The 22,989-nt window shown below is 35.9% G+C and overlaps 1 protein-coding gene across 2 annotated transcripts in view; it reads right to left on the reverse strand.

Moving 5' to 3' along the window:
• The window catches only part of AKAP6 (A-kinase anchoring protein 6), a 499,176-nt gene that overhangs the window by 90,636 nt on the left and 385,551 nt on the right, over nt 1-22,989 (reverse strand). For both annotated transcript variants that reach the window (XM_060096326.1, XM_060096325.1), the window contains exon 11: nt 2,624-2,770. In XM_060096326.1, coding sequence (XP_059952309.1) covers nt 2,624-2,770 — 147 coding nt within the window. The remainder of the gene's footprint in view (nt 1-2,623; nt 2,771-22,989) is intronic.

The following is a 22,989-nucleotide window of genomic DNA, read 5'->3' on the forward strand; positions in this document are numbered from 1 at the left end:
TTAAATTCCTTTTTTTTGTTGTTTTTTTTTTGTTTTGTGAAGTACAATTCCCTAAACCTTATGACACAGGACTGTTAAGAAGGGGTAGCCTCCTTGGTGCTGTTGATTTTACCTGACCTAGAAATTGTTCAACCCTTCAATTCTTCCCACTTTGCATTTGTGGATGCTAGACTTTCTAAAATATGTGTTAAAATAAGCCCCAATCCACTATGCTAGAAGCCTGCTTAGATGAACCACTATGGCATGAAGGTATAGTCAGGAAAGGCTTTTTTTTTTTTTTTTTTTTTTGGTGGAAAACACTCTCTTTGGAGAATCAGGATGAGTTAATCTATAATGATGAATTAAAGCTACAAAAATAGGCTTTAAAACACAAGTAAAATTAAGTCAACAAACATTCATCTGCTGTGTAGTGTTCTGTAAATAGTTATCTTTAGGAGAAAAATAGCCTCTCTTGGCAACACCCTTGTATTTTCATGGTGCAAATATTGATAATTTGAAGACCCTCAGTGGAATCCAGATTTAGCTATTGTTTTTATGCTGTAACAAAAGTAGCAGCAGGAGGTGAAATCAATGCCCTTGGAGGGTAGGGTCACAAAAAAGAATTTATTGCCACTTTTTTGTTCTGGAACAGTTTGCAATCATAAATTCTTCATAAACAGAATACTTCAGAGAATGGTCCATCTTCATAAATATACGACAGAGGACATCAATTTCATTTAATTCACAATTTGTGTCAGCACAGCAGATGCCAATGCCTGCCTTGATAGGGTTGTTTAATATGCAATTGAGACAGAGTAATATGCAGCACAGGGGACAAAATTTCACAGATTAAACTGTACGCACCACTGACATTTCATTCTAATGTATTTCCATTCCACACTGTTCACCTTAGATGAAAGTAATATTAAAAACCATATCCCTCTATTTTACTATTGTTAGAAGTTAAAATCCTTGTCTTTAAATTTTTTTCATGCCAATTAAAATGTAATCATGCCAATTAAAGCAGTATGCCTGGTGGTGGTAGTGTAGCACAGGTTTTGTTAAAATCTTCCCAGCAGCCTTCTCTTCCCAGAAATCATTACAAAACTCTGCATACTGCATTCGAATGATATTTTTGTTAAAATGACAACCATTTTTAAGGTATCTGGCTCATAAAGGATAGCTAAATATTCTGTTTCTTTTTTTAATGTTATCTTGATTTAAAATTTTTGTTTAGGGAGCTATATACATGACATACTTCCAACAATTTTCCAAAAAGATTATTGTTAATTAATTACCTAATTAGAAATAGATATGTGAAAATACAGCATAGGCAGACTATCGCTTTATCTATCAAGCATATAAAGTTGCTGCTCTCATCTATATAGTAAACAGTCTTTTAAAATGTCAGACACTAACCACATTTCTCCTGTATGAGATCAATGAATTCTGTAGAATTTAGTAGGTTCTGATTTAAATCACCATATTATAAAATGAAAGCCATTAATTACTATTGAAAAGTAATGTAACAATAGGTCAGAGTAAAAACTTTTAACGTTTTAAGTTACTTTGCACGATTGCAGAGTGTGGTGAATTTAAATGAGAAAGCAAGGATTTAAACTTGCAGTTTTTTAATCACCTAGATTAAGCATGGCATAAACTGAACACTGGCATTCCTCCAAGTCATCAAGGTACATGGAGAGCTTTTTATTCAAAATATTTTTGGAGTATTATTTCTTTAAAAATTAAAAGGCAGGAAAGGGAAGGCATGCAAAATCATGCTCCATAACTGACACCACCCATACTTAGCTGTTATAATTAATCATTTAAGTAATTGACAAATTTAGCTTACCCTTGATTTGAAGTGAAGGCAATTTAGGAGAGAAGTTGATGAAAAAATACAGTTTAACCTCTCTCTCTCAGCTGTCTTCCAACAAAAGGACAGTACTGTCTCCTGCACAGTGCCATCCTGGTCTCTGGGTAACAGAATCTCTATATTGCCTTTTTGCCAGATTCTTGCATCTCAGTCTTTGGCTGAGACCCAGCCCATCATTGCGTGAAATGAATTACATGAAACTTTTTTTTTTTTTTTTTTGGCTTTTGTTAAAAGTGAGCTGGAAATTGAGGCACAAAACAGAGGCCGATTTAATTCTGCAATTCAGATTTGGGTCAAGTTTGCCTCTTTGTTTTTGTGGCTTTAGTGTGACTTGAAAGCTATAGTGACAACTCCACTTTTCATCTGAAGGGTACAGTAAATAGTTAAGCAGCGGATGTCTCTAACATGTACCTTCAGAATAAATTCTATTAACATTCATTCAAGCATGACAGTCAGTGTATATCAGATATACTGTATTATAGTCGACTTGGTGCATACCCCTAATACATGGCATATTTTACTTACTTTTTTACGTATTAAAGAACCAAAATTATTAAAAATCTGAGAGAAGACAAGTTCAGAGTAAAAAAAAAAAACAACAGAAGAGGAAAAGCTGTGTTCTTCCCCCATAATAGCATGAATCGCTTGTTTGAAATGTAGGTAGTGAATTGAAAGAGAGAGATATTTGTGCCTCAAATTAGAAATCAGACAGGGTGCTTCACAAAAAATGTACACATAACCTACAAACAGTAATAAAAATGCAAATACCCCAAGCAGTTCCCATTTTTCATTAATTGAATCCACTTTTTCAAGGAGATCATTTGGTAGTAAAACGCCACCTTTCTTCAAAGCTTCAACCTTACTAAGCAGCTCCGTCTTTTTCAGGTCCCTGATGGACATTTCCACACTGTATCGCTAAATCGGGAAGAGAAAAAAAGATACCATTAGGGAAAGAGGTGTTCTTAGAAAATCTTTGAGCACAGAGTTAGTGAGGCTCATGGGTGTTAAAAGTTTGTGTTTCCAATAAAATTAATGGGGAGGCTAAACCAAGAAATTTGAGTTGTTGAGAAAAATTGCTGAAAACAGTTAAAAATATACAAATTTCTCACATATACACAAACATCCAAGGTATTCCATTTAGTTGACTACGATTTATGTCTTTCCAAATGAAAGTTTGTACACACATTTGATCTTTATCTTAAAATACTCCAAATAGGAACATACCTGGTCTAGAGGGATTTAATATCAAAATTAGTTTTGGCCAACATTTGGCTCCAGAGTACTGCCCATCACTCATCTCTGCCTCCCAGAGGACTGGTCTCAGAGTGGTACAAATAAAATGATCCCTAAAAAGTGTGTAACTTCCTCCTTATCCTATAAGTCCCCTAAATTCTGTTAACTTTTTTTTTTCATTTTTCTTTTACTTAAAAATTCTGTGTGGGCTTGGAGAAGAGGTACATATAGAGAGGAAAAAACAAAAAAACACTGTTTTGAGAATGGTTACAAATCTACGCTTCCTTATTGATTGTTGTAAAATGTCCCAAACATCACAATCGATTACAGAGCTCTCTTCCGGCAATATACATTGTATTCTAACAAACTGCCAAGTGGGTGTTTCCTAAAGGATGTTTTGCTGGTGATAATAAGTGCTATTTAATGTGACAGTTAACTAGGGTGATTCTCTTCAAATAACTCTATTTGGATAACTTCATAGTTAGAAAGTCCTATATTATGGACAACTATATATGACTATGGATGTATTTTTAAAATGTGCACCTAAAAACAACTCTGAATAGAAAAACTAGATTCTGGTTAGAGTATTAAACATATTTTACAACTTTAGCACATTTCCAAATGTATACTGGCAATCCCTAAACTTCTTTCTTCAATGCATAAAAGTTAGGTTACTGGGGTCCTTGGTAATAATACACCATTGTCCTAACTGAGCTAAGATGAGCACCTTACCAGATCTAATAAGAAATGCTTTTGTCTGGGCAAAGTAGGAAATCAGCACGTTCAAAACATGCGCAAGCACTTGGGTGATTTTATTCACCTTGAAAACATGATACTATGAAGATCCCAAACTAAAATACAATTGGAAGCAGCTTAAAGGAAAAGAAGGTGTAAAATCCCTGTTTCAGTTAATAGGCCCTCAGCATTTTCCTGCATATGTTTGCATACTTTTAGTTTCATATTTTAATCTTTCATTTACACTAAACATGCACATCATTTGTATTATGTAAACTTCTCCAAATGTTCCTTATTTGTGGATCACAGAACAAAATGTTTTAAATGAGGTGATTTAAAGCATTTCGTAGTATTAATGAATGTTGATCAGGGTGTCAGAGTATCCAAAATTACATGAATATGCATAACGAAAAGAATCAAGGGTTGCTTTAGAGCTCTTTCAGAATTTGGCCTGTGATACATGGGAATTCTGATTGTATTTTCTAATGGCAGGCAATTACCAAGACCACATTACTCCAACATTTATAAAACACGCTGTCCACTCGAGTTTTCTGGACTTAACACTCAAACACGTATTCTAGAAACCTAAATAGTGTTTTATTTATCAGAGTAATGATTGGAGGAGAGGGCAATCTGCTTTATGTAATCAGAGTCCCATCTAAAGATGATATGGCTGACAAAGATTTACATAATTAATTTGGTAAGACTTCTTTGACATAATATTGGGGGAACTAGCATTTCAAGCAAGCAGAAGAATCCTATTCAAATCTTTTGCTTATGTCATGTGCGTTAATTGACAGAGTGGGTCCTCCAGCTGTGCCACCCGGGATCAGCCTCGACCAGTTATCACTTTCACTTGTAACAAGCTCACCCCCCTCGTTACCCCAACTTTGAACAGCTCCTACACAGCAGATCAGTCAAGAAAGACAACAGTTTAGATGTGTCCCATAAACATCATAGTCTTGTAATAATAAAAATATAAAAAACAATTAATTTAATTTTAGACATAATAAAATAATTTTCTCTGTGAAATCTAGTACCGGTAGTCACTGCAACAGCTATTATAAAAGGTTATTACATTAAAAAACTTGTCTTTAAGTATGCTCTCTGTCTTTGTCACCATGTAACCTACTGTATAAACAGACCGATGAAAGATGTGATTGATGGACAATGCCTTCAAACTATAAAAGCTAAGAGAATACAGCTAATTGTTAGATATATTGGTATGTGCATGAGAGGTAATAGAATGTCATGTAATTTAAGATGAAAATATTTATTTTAATTTTTGAAGCACTCTGAAGGTTGAATCTGATATAATTTAGGGCCTCAAGCTGTATATGTCATCATGCCAGAGGGATATATTTTTGTTGATGTTAGTATGTTTTTGCTTTTCTCTCTCCAACATTTTCAGAAGCATTAGAGAGGGACAATCAACTGCCAGCTCTATTAGTTCTCGGTCATTCTATCAAGTAGGGCTACTTTAGCCTGTGGTGAGAAAATAATTTAGCCTTCATATTCATTCCGTCCACAGCAGTAAGTGAGCAGAGGTTGCCCCATTGTGCCCTGTAGTCTAGGGATGTTATGATATAGACTACTCTTCAATAGTCAAAAACGAGATTAACAAAGTTAAAGTCAGATGGCTTTTCTTGAGTGCTAAGGTAAATAAACATCCAGTATTTAATTTCCCCACAGCACCTGCTGTGGGCCTGTCTAGTCAAAAATAAAATATATTCTATTGAAAGGGCGTATTTACATTATTAAGTGTATTTGCTTGGCCAATTCAATTTTGACTAATGAAGCCTCCTAATAGATATGTGAATGATCTAAATTAAAGACACAGGCCACTCCTATTCTAAATGTCACTCCTGTGTGTATATAGAGATATATAAAGAAACCTTTAAAAACTGAATTAAAAATAACCACAAACATTAGCTCATTTTTAAAGCTAAGAATTAAAGAAGTTTTTAGAAAATTCTTATTCAGTGCTTCCTTTTTAAAAGCACAAATACTAAAATTGAATTATAAAACAAAGTTGGCCAAAACAGGACTTCTGAAGTAAATAAAATTAGAAATGCATGAAGACTTGATTGAGATAACTTTTTTGACAGTTATGCTAAAGGGATTTTTCCCCCCAAACCTTTTTTTTCCTTTTTTTTTTTTTTTTTTTTTGTTAAAAATCACACCGAAAATTCTGCCCAAATGGAGACTGGAACAATGCCTTGAAACAGTGTTAATTGTCACCATGGAAACCAGAAGAATAAGCCATTTTGAAACTGGTATAGAAGGCACACATTGAGCAACTCAAGCATTTTTCTGCCTCCCTCAATGTTAAAGAACGAGATGCCTTGTCACTGTGAGGTCAGAGAAAGAAAGCGTCATGAAAGGGATGTCGATGCTCACCGTCTAGTAAGTAAAAAAATAAAAAATAAACTACATACAGCTAATGCTACAAGACTCTACCCAGTGAATCTTTTTGAAATACAAAGATCATCAAAAGATGGCCAGGATTGGGGGATGGATTCCACCTAAGCAAAACTTCAGGGCTATATTATGTGAACCTTGCCCCCAAAGCTCCCTGGGAATTCTGCTGTTGTAATAAAACTTCAGAAGAGGAAAGAAAAAAGGCAGCATGATGGAATTCAAAATAATGCTCTAAAAAGCACACAGAGAGATTAAGACATCCATTGTAAGACTTTTGTATGGTGCTTCTGTTGGTTATGCTGAAAAGAGACCAGACATTGCTGAGCGGAGAGTGAAGTTTTGGCTACGAAAAACACAAGAATTAAACCAAAGAATTTTCTTGATTATTAGAATAGGGCTGTCAGATGCTGTATCTTCAGGGTTTGAGTATTTACATCTTACACTGTTTTTTAACTGGGCTTCATGTGATTTTATATGAGGAAGAGTAAAAGCAAGGAAAATGATCTAGTTATTATAATTACAGTTTGATTATCTTTCCCAGTGCAAAGTAATACCATAAACACCTGTATATCCAGCATAATCCCCTTTCCCATAAACACACAACAGGTAGAGAAAATACACTGAGAAAATAAAATGTATTATAGTCTATCAACAAGAAAGCTTATGCTAGGAACACACCAAAACACCAAACCACTGGTAAAATTATGCGTGAAAATATGCATTTTTGCACAAAAATGCAGGGATGTATCCGTCTATGACTCCCGTATTGTGTTTTCGGGCTAGTGTTTGCCCTCCTCATGCGAGGCTTCATGGTGGCCCCTCAGCAAGTCCATGCCTAATGCCATTCAGTGGTGAACAAAGAGCCTTTTTATATGAAAGTCCAGGGTCCACAGCTCAGCTGTACATGCTGAGTGCAGGAATCTGCTAGAGGCCAGTGTCCCCTTTGCAGCAGTTCTTGCACTGCCCCCTTTTTCAGAGCACCAGCGTCCAGCATCTCACAGTGCATGTGATGTTTCACATGGAGCCAATATCACCAACACTTAGGGAAGATGTTCAAGATTGAAGAAGAGGGTTCGAGCCCAAGACAAACAATAAGTTTGTCTTATTGTTTTGTCAAAAGTCTTTATTTCTTGCAAACTCCTTGTATTTTACCATTAGCAATTTATGGCGAATAACTGCACAGAGAAATTATAAAGACTCCTACAATTGTCCTTGTAAATTGATAATAGGCTTTCTTGATTGGGATAAATCTGCTGCTGAGCCTTCGGAAAAATTAAAAAGTGCAATGTCATTTAAAATTGCCAGAACTCACATAGCAAATTACATCTGAGGTTAAGAATTGAGTTTTCCCCCCTCTTCTAGCTTATTTCATTTGCATGATCTGGAAATCACATTACATTGGCCATGTATTGTTAATTGGATATAGATTGCATTACCTTTAATATAAATCAAACTACAAATATTAAAATGAATTGCAAATTCCCTAATAGAAGATCATAAAACAATCTTTTTTAAAGTATCCCCCATTAATAATTTAATTCCAATTATATCACTCAGAAAACTTAAGTAGGAAACCTGGCAACTTATTTCTCCAATCATTCCTTTTACATAACAAATACCTAAGGCTTTTAAAATAAATACCCAGAGCAAAATTCACTGTTTTAGAACAAAAATAAAAAACAACCATGACTTAAAACTTTTCAATGCCAATTTTAAGTAAAATACTGCATAAGAACACCAAATCTGCCCGTCTTGTCCCTTCCCTACCCAGGTCTAGGGTGAGAAAAAAGTCTCCTACAGAAAAGATTTACTAAGTTTAAGAACTACTGTAATCATACTCTGAAATTATAAAATTGATTATTATTCTTCTATTTATTTCTTAAAAGGTCCTCTAGCCCCTTAGATTTTTCTATAAATTTGATGTCTTTCTGAAGTCTTTGCATGGCCTTTAATGAGTTTATATTAAATATTTAATACTGTTTAGGGCATATCCACTACTACCAAAAACAGTTATATTCCCAGCAGTCCCACTGTTTCAGGCAGAGGACTTGATTGATCCTCCTAGCCTGAATTGAGTAGAATGAAAAGAAGCAGTTGGAAAATAGCTGCAATCATTTAATGCAGATGACCTCTGACAGCCTCGCAGCTCTTCTATCTGAACAGAAATTTGCATGGGGTCTCTGTGCAGAGGAACAATGTAACCTAAATGGTAGACAATCTTTATTCTAATGAAGTGGGTGTCAAGGTCAATGTAAAACTGCAATGATAAATGGTACACCACTAGGCAAGAGAAGTTGCATAGGCATTGTAGTGCTTTCACATTAATTGAAGACTGAAATGCGCTGCGTGAAAAGCACAAGCCTCTCTTTTCACCATAATGTGTTAATGCGCCAATGCCAAAATGATTTCAAGATGTTTGCCTGTTGACATGTATCTTATTGCAAAAATAACGTAAATATGAAATTATGGCACAAAATGGATATTTTTAGAATTTAGCTTTTTCCCTGAATATAATTACAAAAATCTAAATGAAATATCTCCAAACAATGTCCTGACACCTAATGTAATTCCTTTGATCCCCCTTCCTTTTCTTTTTCTATTTAGACCTGTCTTTAATTAGTTTCAACCAGCCACCTTTTATAGACCCTTCCATGGGTACTTTCATACTGAGCTAAGTGTAAAAGAGGATCGCGTAGAGGAGAATCATTCAAATATACATATTTTCCCTCTTATTTCTAAGTTTTCTACTTGGTCTGCAGTTAAGATCTTCAGGTGTTGTCTGTCCTGAATAAAAGTGTAATGAAAAGCCCATGGTTTGCAAAAGAAAATAACTATTTTCTAGCATGAGAACTAGAAAACTATAATCTGGTTGTTTGACATTGCCAAAATGACTACACAGCAATAATTACACCACTTCTTCAGTTGATCTAGCAATTTTGTGGCAGTCAATATTTTTCTTTATATGAAAATAAGGACAGTAAGCTGCTTTTAAAAAATCCTGATCTATTTAAGCCTGTGAAGGGAACATTGTTTGCTAATACACTCATTAGCAACCAAGCATTTTAAGTTCATCAATTAAACAGGAAATGGAGTTGCACCGTTAGTCACAATTTGCTAAAATACTGATAAGAGCATACTGCTGATCATTTGAGAAACATTTCCAGGCTCAACCTATAATATGTTATAAACTGGATGCATTTTTATGGATGACATTTTTTTCTGATTCCCGTAGACTCTGTGATACAGCCACCTTTCACAACACTAAGCTTCCTGCTACAAATAGATTTTAATAATGGAATTAGAGTTATACTAGTCAAGAATGGTCTGTAGGTCTTTCGGTCTGCAGTCTCGGTGAATAGAAGGTTATTGGTATGATTTACTATAAAATAACTGATATTGCTTGTTTGAAAGTCTGATGTAAAAACAAACTGTCTCAAATAGAAATCGACATTCCTGAAATGGTAATTCAGAGAAAAAAAATCTCAACATGAATAAGGATAGTGAAAAAGGAAAAAAAGTTACTGATGAAACTGTTTAAAAAACTGTACAGCTTCATCTGCGTGTGATTTGTCAGGTCTGAAGCTTTGACGTGCCCAAGGGGCAGACCCCAGCGGGGAGTGGGTTGCCGAGCTAAATAGCTGTGAAAGAAGTCTTAATGTAGGATGGAATTCAAACTAACCTTGACATGACCTCGGGAAAAATATGCAAAAAGTAAAATGAATGCACTCTGCAAGATACATCCTAATTTTGTGGTGGAGCTGGTTAGTTTTACAAACATAACTGAGACCTTAAAAGAAAAATAGAGAGCTAGTAAAAGGGGAAAACTTTGGAATTCAGGCAAAAAAAAAAAAAGATGTAAGCAGGCATGATGTGTTACGGTGAAGGCATGTGAACCATTTGGAAAGAATCCAAATAAAAACCCACACCGAACAATATTGTTGTCAGCCTGTCTATTCAGGAAAATTGGTTTTTTTAGGTTGAATATAAATGACACAAAGCCAAGATTACATCATTGCATTACAAAGTCTGTTGTGGCTTTTAGCTGAACAAGCCCCATGGATCTATTGGTTTAGGACAGTAATTCAGTAAGGAGGTTTTAATGTGTTATTTTTCCTCCAGTGTCAATAAAAAATAGAAGAATTTAAGAAAGAAATATTGTGAATGCTCTCTAGTCTCTTCCTTGCTTTTGGTCCATATTTGATAAGCCAAACTCAAATTTTAGTTGATGCACTGAGTCTTGATTTGACTTTATTGTAAATTTTGCGTGTTTTGAAGTGATCGGCTTAAGGAGGAAGGCATTTGTTCTAGCTCCCCAGCCAAGGACTGGCTAACTCATTGGATATACGGAAATTTTAATTGAGTGTCAACTTGTGCAGAAATTCAATCCTATTACCTTCTCAATGCAATTTTGGAGCAATACCAGTTATTTAGTACACTAACCAGACTTTAAACATAATTAAATTACTAAGAACATACACCCCAAATCTAATGACTTAAATCCCTACAGCAAGGATGTGAATTCCTGGATCAGGTATATATGCTTCTATTAGATTTTCATAAACATAAAGTGAGCAGAAGGATGCAATCACTTAGAAGTACAGAAGTACAAGGAATTTTGCTAAGAACCTGTTGAACAGCCATTTGTAAAGATCACTGCTTAATAGATATGTCATGCCATAGGGCCCTTTTTTTGGTTTAGTCTTATTCAGTATTTTTATTAGTGAACATATTTGTATATGGCATGTTGATTAGATTGCCAGATTATACTAATCTCATTTATCAATAAAGAAGAATAAATATTTTAGCTCAGATATCATAAACTCAAGCACCTACAGGTAGTGGTATACTAGTAAACTGGCTCCCTGGGGGAGTGATTTCCCTGGTGAAAATATTTCCATCATGGTGGTTTCCAAGCTACCAATGGTTGCTACTGATGGCAAAATTCCTGAATATTTGACAATCAGCTCTCAAAAGCTAGAACTAACCAGGTCCAGCACCCCACTACCTGGCATCTAATGTACAGGAGTTGAGTATAGATAAGTCATCTTCTATCTTTCATACTCTAACTATTGCTAGGGTCATAGAAAAAGAGAACTATTAATATTTTTCTCTACTAAAAGAAAATGCATAAATGTGATGATAACTAACATTTGATTCCAGTCAAGGGGAAATAAGAGGAAGTAGTGTGGATTACGGAGGATAGGAGAGCACAAGTTTCTCTACTCAGCTCTGCCAACTGTTCCTGTGTGGAAATATGGCTTCGATATGGCTTCTGTATGGCCAGGTACACATCTGAAGAGAAGACAGAATGTATATTTTTATGTGAAATCTTATAATTTTTATATGTTGAATTAAAACTTTTTAACACTGTACACGTCAACCTATGTCTCTGAGTTAGATCTGAATTTGCAGGCAACTATTTTGCAGTGTCTATTTTAGACGATGATACTAGACTCCAAAGAGAACACAACATGCTGGCATAGTAGATGAAACCAAAGAAGGAGATAGGACAAATATCAAGCCAGACAGAGTTAATAACCATCCCCTCCCCTCATACAAAAAAAACAGAAATACAGAAACTGCACAAAGAATGGAGGTGACTAGGTTTCAACTGTCTTTTCAATGAGTCAACAGACAGTGGAAGGAATGTTAAAAAAAAAAAAAGAAATATGATTCGGGACTGAACTGAGACAAATCCAGGCTCAAAAAAAAGAAAGGTAGCAGATAGGTCAGCTTGACTGTGGTTTACTAGGCCCAAACCTGTAGTCCTGGTTCTCACTGGGTTCCATGTTCCAATAGGGACCTAAGCAATGTATTAAATATCCAAAGGAGAGCACTTAAGGAAGGGAGAAGATTAAACACTTATCCAGGGAGCAAGCTGTTGAAGAAGCCGGAGATAGATATTCAGCCGAGAGGTAAGTAAGAGTTGAAGATGACAGAAGAGAGGGAAGAACATGTTAGTAGATTTGGAATATTTAGAGGACTAAATAAAAAACATTAATTTGTTTCATCTGACCTCAGAGGTCAAGCCTGGGATCAAAGACTGAAGCACAAGAAGAAAGAAAGCTTGGGCGATAGTGAGTTCTCACTCACCAGAGTTATTCAGGCAGAGACCAGAAGTCTACCCATTTGGGATATTTTATGGGATAATGAGGCACTGAATGAGGATTGGTCTAGAAGATAGTCTAGAATTCCTCTCTATTTTAGAAAGTTGAGCTTCTTTGGGCCCACATTCACCAGATCATCCATAACAATCATGTTATTATGTGCAGAAGAAATGCCAAGACTGAAAAACAGCAAGTTAAGGAGAAGCTGTCACTTGCTGGAAAGAGACTCAGATATAAGATACTCATGCAGAGAAACCCAGGAGAACAACAGTGGAGCAAAGACACAACCACATAAAATGTAAGCTATACAATCTAAGCTCAAATACAGAGAACAAAAAGAAAAGGCAAGGTTGACTGAAAAATTCTCAAATCATCTTCAATCTGTCCTACTTTAGAGGCATATTTGATGAATTCCTTAACTTAAGGAAACCTTTTGGGTCCTTTTTTTGACTAAATATTTTTAGGATATAGGAAACTTCCACTATACAATTTATGAAGTTAGGCCCATATTTCAAGAAGTCCTTCCTGTAGATATTTTAAAGACAAACTTCACAAATACCACTCTCAAAAATTTTCTTCCATTGATATATATCAGAAATTTCTCTAGCAGATATCTAGGAAATGTGTTATAACTCTTGCTGCCAGCAGTGTGGGCATAATGGCAATTTCTCCTACATGCTATGAAACTTCGTGGTTCTGCTGTATTAGGTCGAAAATCTGCACATCTCAATGGGTTTTCTGTTCATTCCAATGCACTTCAGTGACGATGTGGATCATTGCCATAATACATCATGACTGTTCTAATTACAGTTTCATTATGATATACCCTATCAGGGCTGTTGTAATGTCATGTCAGCACATAGTAAGAATAGTTATGCAATTATGTAATATCTGTTAGAGTATGCAGTGTAGAATGGAAAAAAAAAAGAAAAAAGACATGAGGAGCAGCAGTTAATGTAATGAAACTCAGTTTTCTCCTTTAAAAAAGTTTCTAATTTAAAAGTACCATTTCTTTTGTTTCCCATCTCCCAACCTAAACAAACGCCTTCAAACACATTTATTTTTGTTTAATTGGATACTACTATATAATTAAATGGACTAATTTTTTTAATAAAGCAAAATAAGAAGAGAAAAGGGAAGTCCTTGACTGTAAGCTGTTCTCTGTATGTCACAAAAGAATAAGATTCACCTAATATATGCGACAAGAAATCCAGTAAATATTTAAGTGTAATAAATTAAAGCCCACTGAGGCTTACTGTTATGCAAACTTCAAATACAACGTCACATTCTTCTGTTGCCCTTGATCTCTTGTTGCACATAGAATTTCTTGCCTCATCTCCTAAAACTCAATTGACCAGCTCTGTCTTAAAAAAAACTATGATAATGAAATGAGATAAAGCATTAGCATCCATATTTACTTCTCTAAATTATGACCATAAGTATTCACTTGCCTTTAGTTCAGCTGCCAAAATATACCCAAACATTTATAAAAATAGAAATCTTGTCATTTGTCATAAATTTGAAGAATAAACTCTCAAAGGATGAGGGCATGCCTTTTTGGTCAACCATGGAGTATCTTGAACATTTGAGGCCTTCAGAAAACACGGAGTCAATGAATAGTTTCTCAAACTAAGTGATACATGAACTGCTTTTTGTTGTTTTAATATACAATCATGGGAGAATTTATATATCAAAGCTTACCCCATATCTTTATAGCTGAATTACAGGCCCGTTCAATGCATTTATAATAGAAATGCTGATGAAGCCTAAAGCATGGATGTGTACAGTTGTGCAGCAGCAGCCATTTCAAATATAGATATATTTTTAGCATTAGGAGGGACTAAGTTTGTTTAAATCTGGACTTTTTTTTTTACAATTGCAAGTAATGTTAATAACACACTGTAAATGTTAAGGCTAAGTGTGCAATGTCAAAATAGATTGAATCTCTCTGAAAATTGGAAATTCAGGCTTTTCAAACGTAATCCAGATGTTTGGCTTTTATTCAGATTTCAAGAAAGAGGGAACTAATATGATATAAAATTCATACATGCATATTTCATTAGTGCCTTTTGTATCACTGAATTAAACATTCTGAAACGTGCTTTTCCCAAATCACATAGAGTTTTAAACCAAAGCAGTTGCCAAGATGTTGCTCACCTCAAAAATAATGCCAAATTAATCTCATAAGGAAGAAACTATATATTTCTTAGGTTAACTCTGTTGATAATGTTTCTCCAAAGAGAGTATCCTGCTTTCTCTTTGAGGATGACAAGAAAAATGAGAAGTAGAACACTGTAGGCATTGTAGTGTATCAAAAAGATATTACTGCCGAACATGGTAACTGAAAATCTGCGAAAATCAGTGGCCTAAATGGAGGCTGAAAGCACTGTCCCCCATAGTGTCATCATCAAAAACAATCTTTTCAAGTTTAGTGCAAATGGGCATTCCCTAGGGACCATGGACTCCAGCACTGAGAAGCATGTCCAGAACTCACCATGAAGGTGCTGAGACAGAGCCAATCAAAGCATTTCCAGGGTTGTCTGCTCTGAAAACACAAGAGAAACGCCATCGTACCTTTATGTATTCACATCATGACTTTTCTTTGGTTGGGAGTTTTTAACCTTTCAAAGGGTTTTAACACCTATAATCTTAATAGATCCATAATGCCGTGAGGTTTTTCTTGGTGACTGCCTGAGTCCATGTATAATAAAATATTTGATCTCTTAGGCCACTTTTTGAGAGTACTCTGGGTGCCTTCACATCAGATGAGGATGAATGTTGTTTCAGAATTAGGATATAAGCTCCTGCAATGGAGTATATAAGGTCAGGGACCATGTTTTGTTGACCCTTTATCTGCTATAACTCTAAGCATTATGGTTTAGATATAGAAGGTAGTGGGAAAATATTTATTCATTTGAATTTCTCCTAAAAGACCAGGTGAGCCTGTATCAGGCTGTTGAAATATATGCCAGGTAAAATTATATAGTACACAGAAATGGGTAGCAGGTGATTGCCTTATTTCTCTTTGAATTTAATGCTCAGTAAAACTTATTTGGTTAAAGCATCCTGTATAGAATTTTTAGAAACAGTGAACAAATTTAATTGTTTCCCATGGCCAGGAATGGTTAATATAAGAAAAGCTCCTATAAAATGTATCAAAGAAAAGAGGAAGGTGACAGCAGCTCTTTAAATATTTAAGGACACCTTTTATGAGTTCAGTGTTTTCTCACAGCAATAATATTTGATCAGAATGCAAGAGGCTGGCTCCAATTTCTAGTTCTAACATGAGACTGCTATAGACTTAAAAACCTTTCTGTTCTAGCCTCTCTTTTATGTTTCTTTGGGGTACATGTCCATATTTACCAGAGAGAGCTTTTAAGAAAATAAACTTTAAAGATTTTAGGCTTTAAGCTTTAAGTACTGTGTCTTGCTTCAGCCTCAAAAAGCTTGACTGTCATTTCAATGGATTTTTCTCTTTTTTGTTCTCCTACGTGGCAAACCCATGGGGAAAGTTAGTAATATCACTTCTGTCTTACGGGTTAAAAATTGATACACAGACGTTGAGTGACTTGCCCAAGGTCAATAAGACCATGCTAAAAGCCAGAAACAGATTTTTTTCTGGAAGAATTTCAGCTTAGTTTGCTAGGCCGTTCTGTTATTCTTGAAAATGCGTCTTTAGATATCAGTCCAGAAGTCTGAAGAAATTGGTGGGCCCTGGGAGTATAATGTAAATAAAGCCAAGAATGCCATCCAAAGTGACTTTAGAGTAGTCAAAACACAGTTAAGAACCCCACCCGTATAGCTTCTACAGCCAGATTCACTTCGGTGTAGGCTCGTCTTCCAAACCTCCATACATCTTCAACAGCATGAGGCTGAGGCTAAAAGGGCAGATAGGAGAGTTCTTACTGTTAGTCATACCTGTCACCCAGGAGCTCTGGGGTACAGGTAAAAATTTATTAGTATAAACTGAGACTATAAAGAGCAAACCTTGGTTGTGACAACTGCTTTTAACCATTTATTTTTCCAGTTATGTAAGGGAGTCTACCATAAACATTCAAGTAAGTTTACTAAAACAGCGCATCAAAGAGAAACATACTGTGTTTGTGTGTATGTGTATGTATGTGTATCCAATCACACAAGTGATAAAAGTAAGGAAGAGGATGGAGAGAAGATTTAGAGAACAAAATGAAGGAAATGCATAGATGGATGGAGAGAAAGTAATAAGCAAATAGGGAAAATTATAAAGGTTTAAACAGATAGGGGAAACAATAACTAGTCTGCAGAGAATAAACCACAACAACTACCTAAAAATAAAAGTACTGCAGAAGAGGAAGGAAATCACAACTGGAGAGAAGGTCTTCAGTGAATGACTTCCCTGAAATAATCAGATGAAAGAATATGATAATGATGGCTTAAAAAAATTGTGTAAGGGCTGCAAAAATTCACTAAGAGGAGATGAGAACAAAAAGAGGCAGAAGTACCAGGATGTGGCCATTTAGTACAGCTTACATCCATAATAAAGGATAACTTTTCAAGAATAAATAGGTACTAAAATTTGTGATTTCGAGGATTTTATCTAAGCACCATCGATAGGGAGCCCCTTCACTGGGCACCATCTTCCCCCTGACTGTTACTTCTGCCTTTGCTATATTGGTGGCTTGCTACATGGTCCAAGGGATGCCATTTCATATTTCTGTGTAAAATCTGTTCCATTTAAGACAGGGACAATGATATACTTGCCACTTACCCACCACAGATATATTTTAAGAAGTAAATAGGTCATGTTTCTACAAAATTTCAAATCTCTGTGGAAAATGCATCATTAAAAAAAAAGTCTCTACTTTTATTTTTATTATTATTATTATTTTTTGTGTGTGTGTGCGGTATGTGGGTCTCTCACTGTTGTGGCCTCTCCCGCTGCGGAGCACAGGCTCCGGACACGCAGGCTCAACGGCCATGGCTCATGGGCCAAGCCGCTCCGCGGCATGTGGGATCCTCCCAGACCGGGGCACGAACCCGTGTCCCCTGCATCGGCAGGCAGACTCCCAACCACTCCCACTCTACTTTTAATAACATGACTTTTGTAATAAGATTTTTTTGGCATGTTACCCATTTGCAAGTAAGAATGCAAATTTCCCATTCATTTTTCTTATATGTCTTAGAAATAAGGTACTATAACACATTGGAGGGGAGTCATTGAAAAGGTACTATATATATATTTTTTTCCCTGATCTTTTAGGAAATATATCAACAAAGCATTACTATTTTTCTCTACCCTTAATGAAGGGAGGAGGGAACATGTTGATATTACCCAGTAATACTACTTCTCAAAATCTATACACACATGACCATTTAATTACCGAGTTCTATAAACATGGAAACAGAAAAGGACCCACGCCAAACATTTTAATTTGTGAACTAATGAGTTTCAAAGAGTTAGGCCAAAAAAAAAAGAAAATATATGCCTGGAATCAGATTGCCCATTTTTAAACTCTGCTTGCATTGCTTACTAGCTGTGTGACTCCCTACGCCTTAGTTGCTCATCGGGGGATAATATTAATACTTCTTTCATAAGGTTGCTCTGAGGACTGAATGTGCTAATATATGCAATGTCCTAGACAATTCCTATTAATAATGAGCACTATATTCAAGTGTTTGTTCACACTTGATCCAAATGCTGCATGCTTAAAAAAATAACCTTTGGCATAACTTTTCTCATCTCTTTTATGCCCCTAGTTTGTATAATTATGTAAAACTTCCCTTCACTAAATAAAACACTGAATCTAGGAATCAAAATTCAGTAGGAAAAAAAACTTTGCCTTTTATTGACTTCCACTGGACACATGGCTGAGAGCTATTGTGATTTGCCATTGGTTTGTTACTCTTCCCCAGTGTGTCTTCCTGATTTTGGTAAAGGCCTAGGAGCATGTCAAACTAATTCCCAAATCTGAGGGGTTTTCCCATATTGCATTCTTCTGCAATGCACCTATCTCCATTCGACTTATTAAAATTCTATCTAGCAAGGTCCAGTTCAAATTTCATTTCTTCTACAAAGGTGTTCTAAGACCAGCACTTTTTTTATACCACACAAATGTGCTATCTTGGCTGTAATTTCATGTTTTTTGGTTTTATTTTTCTAAATGGATTATAAATTACTATGGAAAAGGATAACCTTCCTTTTAGTTTGTTCTCCATAGAATATAGTAATACCTAACAAATGCTTATTACCTCAACTTCATAGTTAGACAGCATCATTCCTTACTCTTCCCTACTTTTTAAAGTAAGGGTGGAATTATTCAACCATTAATTCCTAATACATGTATTAGAACATATGGACATATGTAATTTTAAAAATATATGTGAGAAAAGAGAATTAAGGTAGGAAATATCATTGTGCGTAGGCACACAGAAAGTGATGCAAATTTCATAAATTATTAGTGGGGCTTGATACTAATTAGTACAGTTTGGAAAGTAGAAAAAACTTGAAATCAATTTTTCCCCAAGTAAATATGAATCTGCCTTTAACCAGATAGCTCTCCAGAGAAGTAGCCCCAGTAGGGAATTTGGAATTAGAGTGATCGTCTGTCACTAGGTCTCTCAGGGTTGACTTTGAATTCAAATGTGAGCCTATTCTCTACCAAAATACCCTAGAGACCATTCTGGTCTTTTCGTCATAGACAGCTAAATGCCTTTAGCCATATTTGCCATGACATCCAATGTGACGAATGAAATACAAACCAGGGGTGTACATACCGTAACACAAGCAGAAGGTAAGAACAGGTTGTTCATATGATGTGAAGTGACCCATTTTCAATGGAAATATAAGTAAATATAACTATTCTACGCTGTCAAGAAATCTGAGGAACATTTGGTAACTCTGCCTAAAGAAAACGGTAGGGAAATTAAAATATGTGGAAAATAAGATGTCAAAGAGAAAGCTGAACTTCCATGACAGATTTAGCAAAGGACACTGTTGAGAACCTGATTGAATAGTTATGTAAAAAAGAGTGGACATATGTATATGTGTAACTGATTCAATTTGCTGTAAGCAGAAACTAATGCAACATTGTAAATCAACTCTACTCCAATAAAAATTCATTTAAAAACAAATGAAATTTTATATAAATCTGAAAAAAAGAATAGTTATCTACTACTGAATAAAAGTAAAATGGAAAGGAAAGGGTCCAAGAAGGCTCATAAAATATGTATTTATGACTACTATCTGAGATGAACTAAAAATAACATGGCATTTAGAAATTACCACTGTTGGGATACCCTAGTGGCGCAGTGGTTAAGAACCCGCCTGCTGATGCAGGGGACATAGGTTCAAGCCCTGGTTTGGGAAGATCCCACATGCCGTGGAGCAACTAGGCCCGTGCACCACAACTACTGAGCCTGTGCTCTAGAGCCCGTGAGCCACAACTACTGAGCCCGTGTGCCACAACTACTGAAGCCCGCGTGCCCAAGCTCCGCAACAAGAGAAGCCACCACAATGAGAAGACTGTGCACCACAACGAAGAGTAACCCCGCTCACTGCAACTAGAGAAAGCCCACTCACAGCAATGAAGACCCAGTGCAGCCAAAACTAAATAAATAAAATAAATAAATTTATTTTAAAAAAGTTAGAAATTACCGCTGTTATGGTAGTTTTCCAAAAAAAATTATATTAATTCAAATATGTATTGTTTCCTTAGCTTTGAAATTGTTCCTAAAATCCTGATTTTTGCCAGATTGCCTATAAGCAAAATCAATTACTAATTAGAACAATCTTTGCTTTTTAACCAAAGAGAGAATATTGAAGTTGGAATGGACCTTGGAGCTACCTAGTCCATCCCCCTCACTTTACAGATGAAGAAAATGAAACCTGAGAGCATGAGTGTCAGAGCCTAGGGAGAATCCGGCCTCCTTGTGCTTTATCACAGGGCTTTCCAATCTTTTTTTCTTATCACTGGTCTTTAGTGAAGCTTAAAAATAAGATCAAAGAACACTCAAAAGAGGATCTAGATTATAAAATAACATAAAGAAACTGAGGCACTGAAATGAAGTCCATTCACATCCTCAAGAGAATTTAATACGTGGAGATCTGAGTGACAGTGGCCTTTTCCTTTTCCTGAGGAAGCCTCAAGATCAGTTAATCCTGATAGTATGCATATGAGAGTGTGACTGAGTTGTGGTAAAGCTCTTGGAGTAATAGCCAAACTTTTTAAAAAACTCCACTTTGTTGTATGTGTGTATGTGAGAGTGTGCAGCTAAATACTTTTATTTTGTTTTTACTGTTTCTAAGTCTGATTGATAATTCATTTTCTAAAAAGGTCAGTGTAAATTTCTGTTTCAGGGTCAGACACGAAATTTAGGGTTCATAGAATGATTTCAGAGCAGTCCAGCGCCAGAGAAATACTAATAAAAGCAGAATAACAGCCAAAGTTGAAAGAAGTGTGTTAGAGCCACTCTCTGCTTTCCTTTGGGTCCCACAAGCACGCTAGAGTATAGGAGGCCACCTGGTGGTGAAATGAACCAATTAACCATTTAATATTACGTTGAAAAGCAAGCAAAATAGGCAGATTTTGGGTTGTTAAAAAAGAAAAAGTAGAACCTTGGGCAAAAAGCTGATAGTCAACATGTATTATTGCAATACAACAGAGAGAAAATTGAATTGGAAAATCATTCAAGTCTGTAGAATAACGTATATTCCTAAAATGTTGCCATAATAGTTATTATTTATACCAGGGACTGGCAAACTTTTTCTGTGAAGAGCCAGATAGTAGAGGTGACCCTTGAACAACTCGGGGGTTAGGGGCACCGACCCACACACAGTCAAAATTCCAAGTTTAACTTTACAGTGGACCCTCTCACCTAAGATTCAGCAACGATGAATTCAACCAACTGTGGATCATGTAGTACTGTAGTACTTATTTACTGAAAAACATCCACGTATAAGTAGACCCATGCAGTTCAAACCCACACTGTCCAAGGGTCAACTGTAAATAGTTTAGGCATGTGAGCATGTAAATAGTTTAGGCCTGTGAGCCATATTGTCACTGCTGAAACTACTCAATTCTGCTATTTTAGTGTAAAAACAGCCACAAACAATTCATAATGAATGTGCCTGGCTGTGTTCCAATAAAACTTTATTTGAAAAAAAACAGGCTACAGTCTGGATTTGACCTTCAGGCTGTAGTTTGTAAACCCCTGATTCTGTACTATGTATTGAGCGCATACTATTTACTATAAGCACAGGGCTGAACCCCTTACATACCTCAATGAGTCCTAACAACCTTTCAGGGTAGGTGCTATCCCCATTTCACAGGTTTAAAAACTGCAGCTTAAAAAGTTTAAATAATTTGGTGTAAAATGTACTCTGCTCCCTCTAACTTAGAAATGCTTTATGTAGCCTCCTGACCATTTTTCTCTGTGATTGCTGACACCTGTTCTGACCCTCCCTCTCATTCATCCTGCAGAGGCTGCTTTTGGTTTCCCTCCATGGTGACTTTGCTCCTGTTTCTCTACCTCACGTTCCCTTGAAATGTTGTCTCTTACCATCTCTTTCTCCATCACTTCTTTTATGTTTAACAGCTTTATGTCAGTTTTCATAACAACAGATGCAAGCAAGCACAGAAAAAAGACAAAAGCAATGTATTAAAAATAGATAGCCACATATACAACAATAAGCCAAAGAAACTGTCATACCATATATGTTCCAAATGGAATGTGAGACAAAAACATGATGCTCACTCTTACATAAATAATATATTACACATCCACTGGGAGAAGAAGCAGCTCTGTCCCTAAATGGCAAGAGGATTTTTGGGGTCCATTTTTATCTTATTTTCTTTTTCTTTTTAAACTCTTTTTTCCCCCAGGTATACACTGTTAAGTCATACCATCTCAGACAGACCACATTCCTCTTCCAAACTAACCATGAACTATTTTATTAACTGTTAATAAGAGAAAGTTGAAATACCTGATGCAGAAATCCACAGAGCTCATTAAAACCCCTCAAATACATGAATTTACCAGCAGTCTCTCAATATTAGCATATTTTCTCCTACAAAAGAGGACTGAAGTGGTTTCAGTTAGATGGAGTGTAGACAAAACTGAAATAAAGGATATTTAAAAGATTTTTTCACTTGAAAAGAAAACTGCAAAAGATTCAGATATGTGACGATATTAGAAAATAGAAGAGATTTAATTATGGAGCATGAATTCTGGCTGATTTGACAATTAAACCTAACAACAGAAGGGATTTACACTAGATATAAGAAGACTTTCAGGGCAGTGAGAATTGTTAAACATTTTAATGGAAGGTTGTGAATTCCCTCTGGAAAGGTCTTTAATGGAGGACAAATTCCCTCCTTTCTGGAATGGATAAAAAACAATCTCTGAAAGAGAGGAAATGAAATGAAGGTCGTTTGGAGGTCACTTGCAGTCCTGAAACTCCAGGTAAAATTCTCACTTCCCATGGGTAAATAACTGTACAAAACCTCTAAGGGATTCACTTTGGAAGATTCAGGAGAAAACACTTGTTAAGTAGGTGATTCAATTCAGAAAGTATTTATTGAGTGGCAAATATTACCTAACTCTGGGGAGATGTCCACCCCAGGAGGGCACATGTCTGAGCAGCAGTGTGGACAATGGACA

Source organism: Mesoplodon densirostris, chromosome 4 (genome assembly GCF_025265405.1).
Source record: "Mesoplodon densirostris isolate mMesDen1 chromosome 4, mMesDen1 primary haplotype, whole genome shotgun sequence".
In the NCBI taxonomy this organism is placed as follows: Eukaryota; Metazoa; Chordata; class Mammalia; order Artiodactyla; family Ziphiidae; genus Mesoplodon; species Mesoplodon densirostris.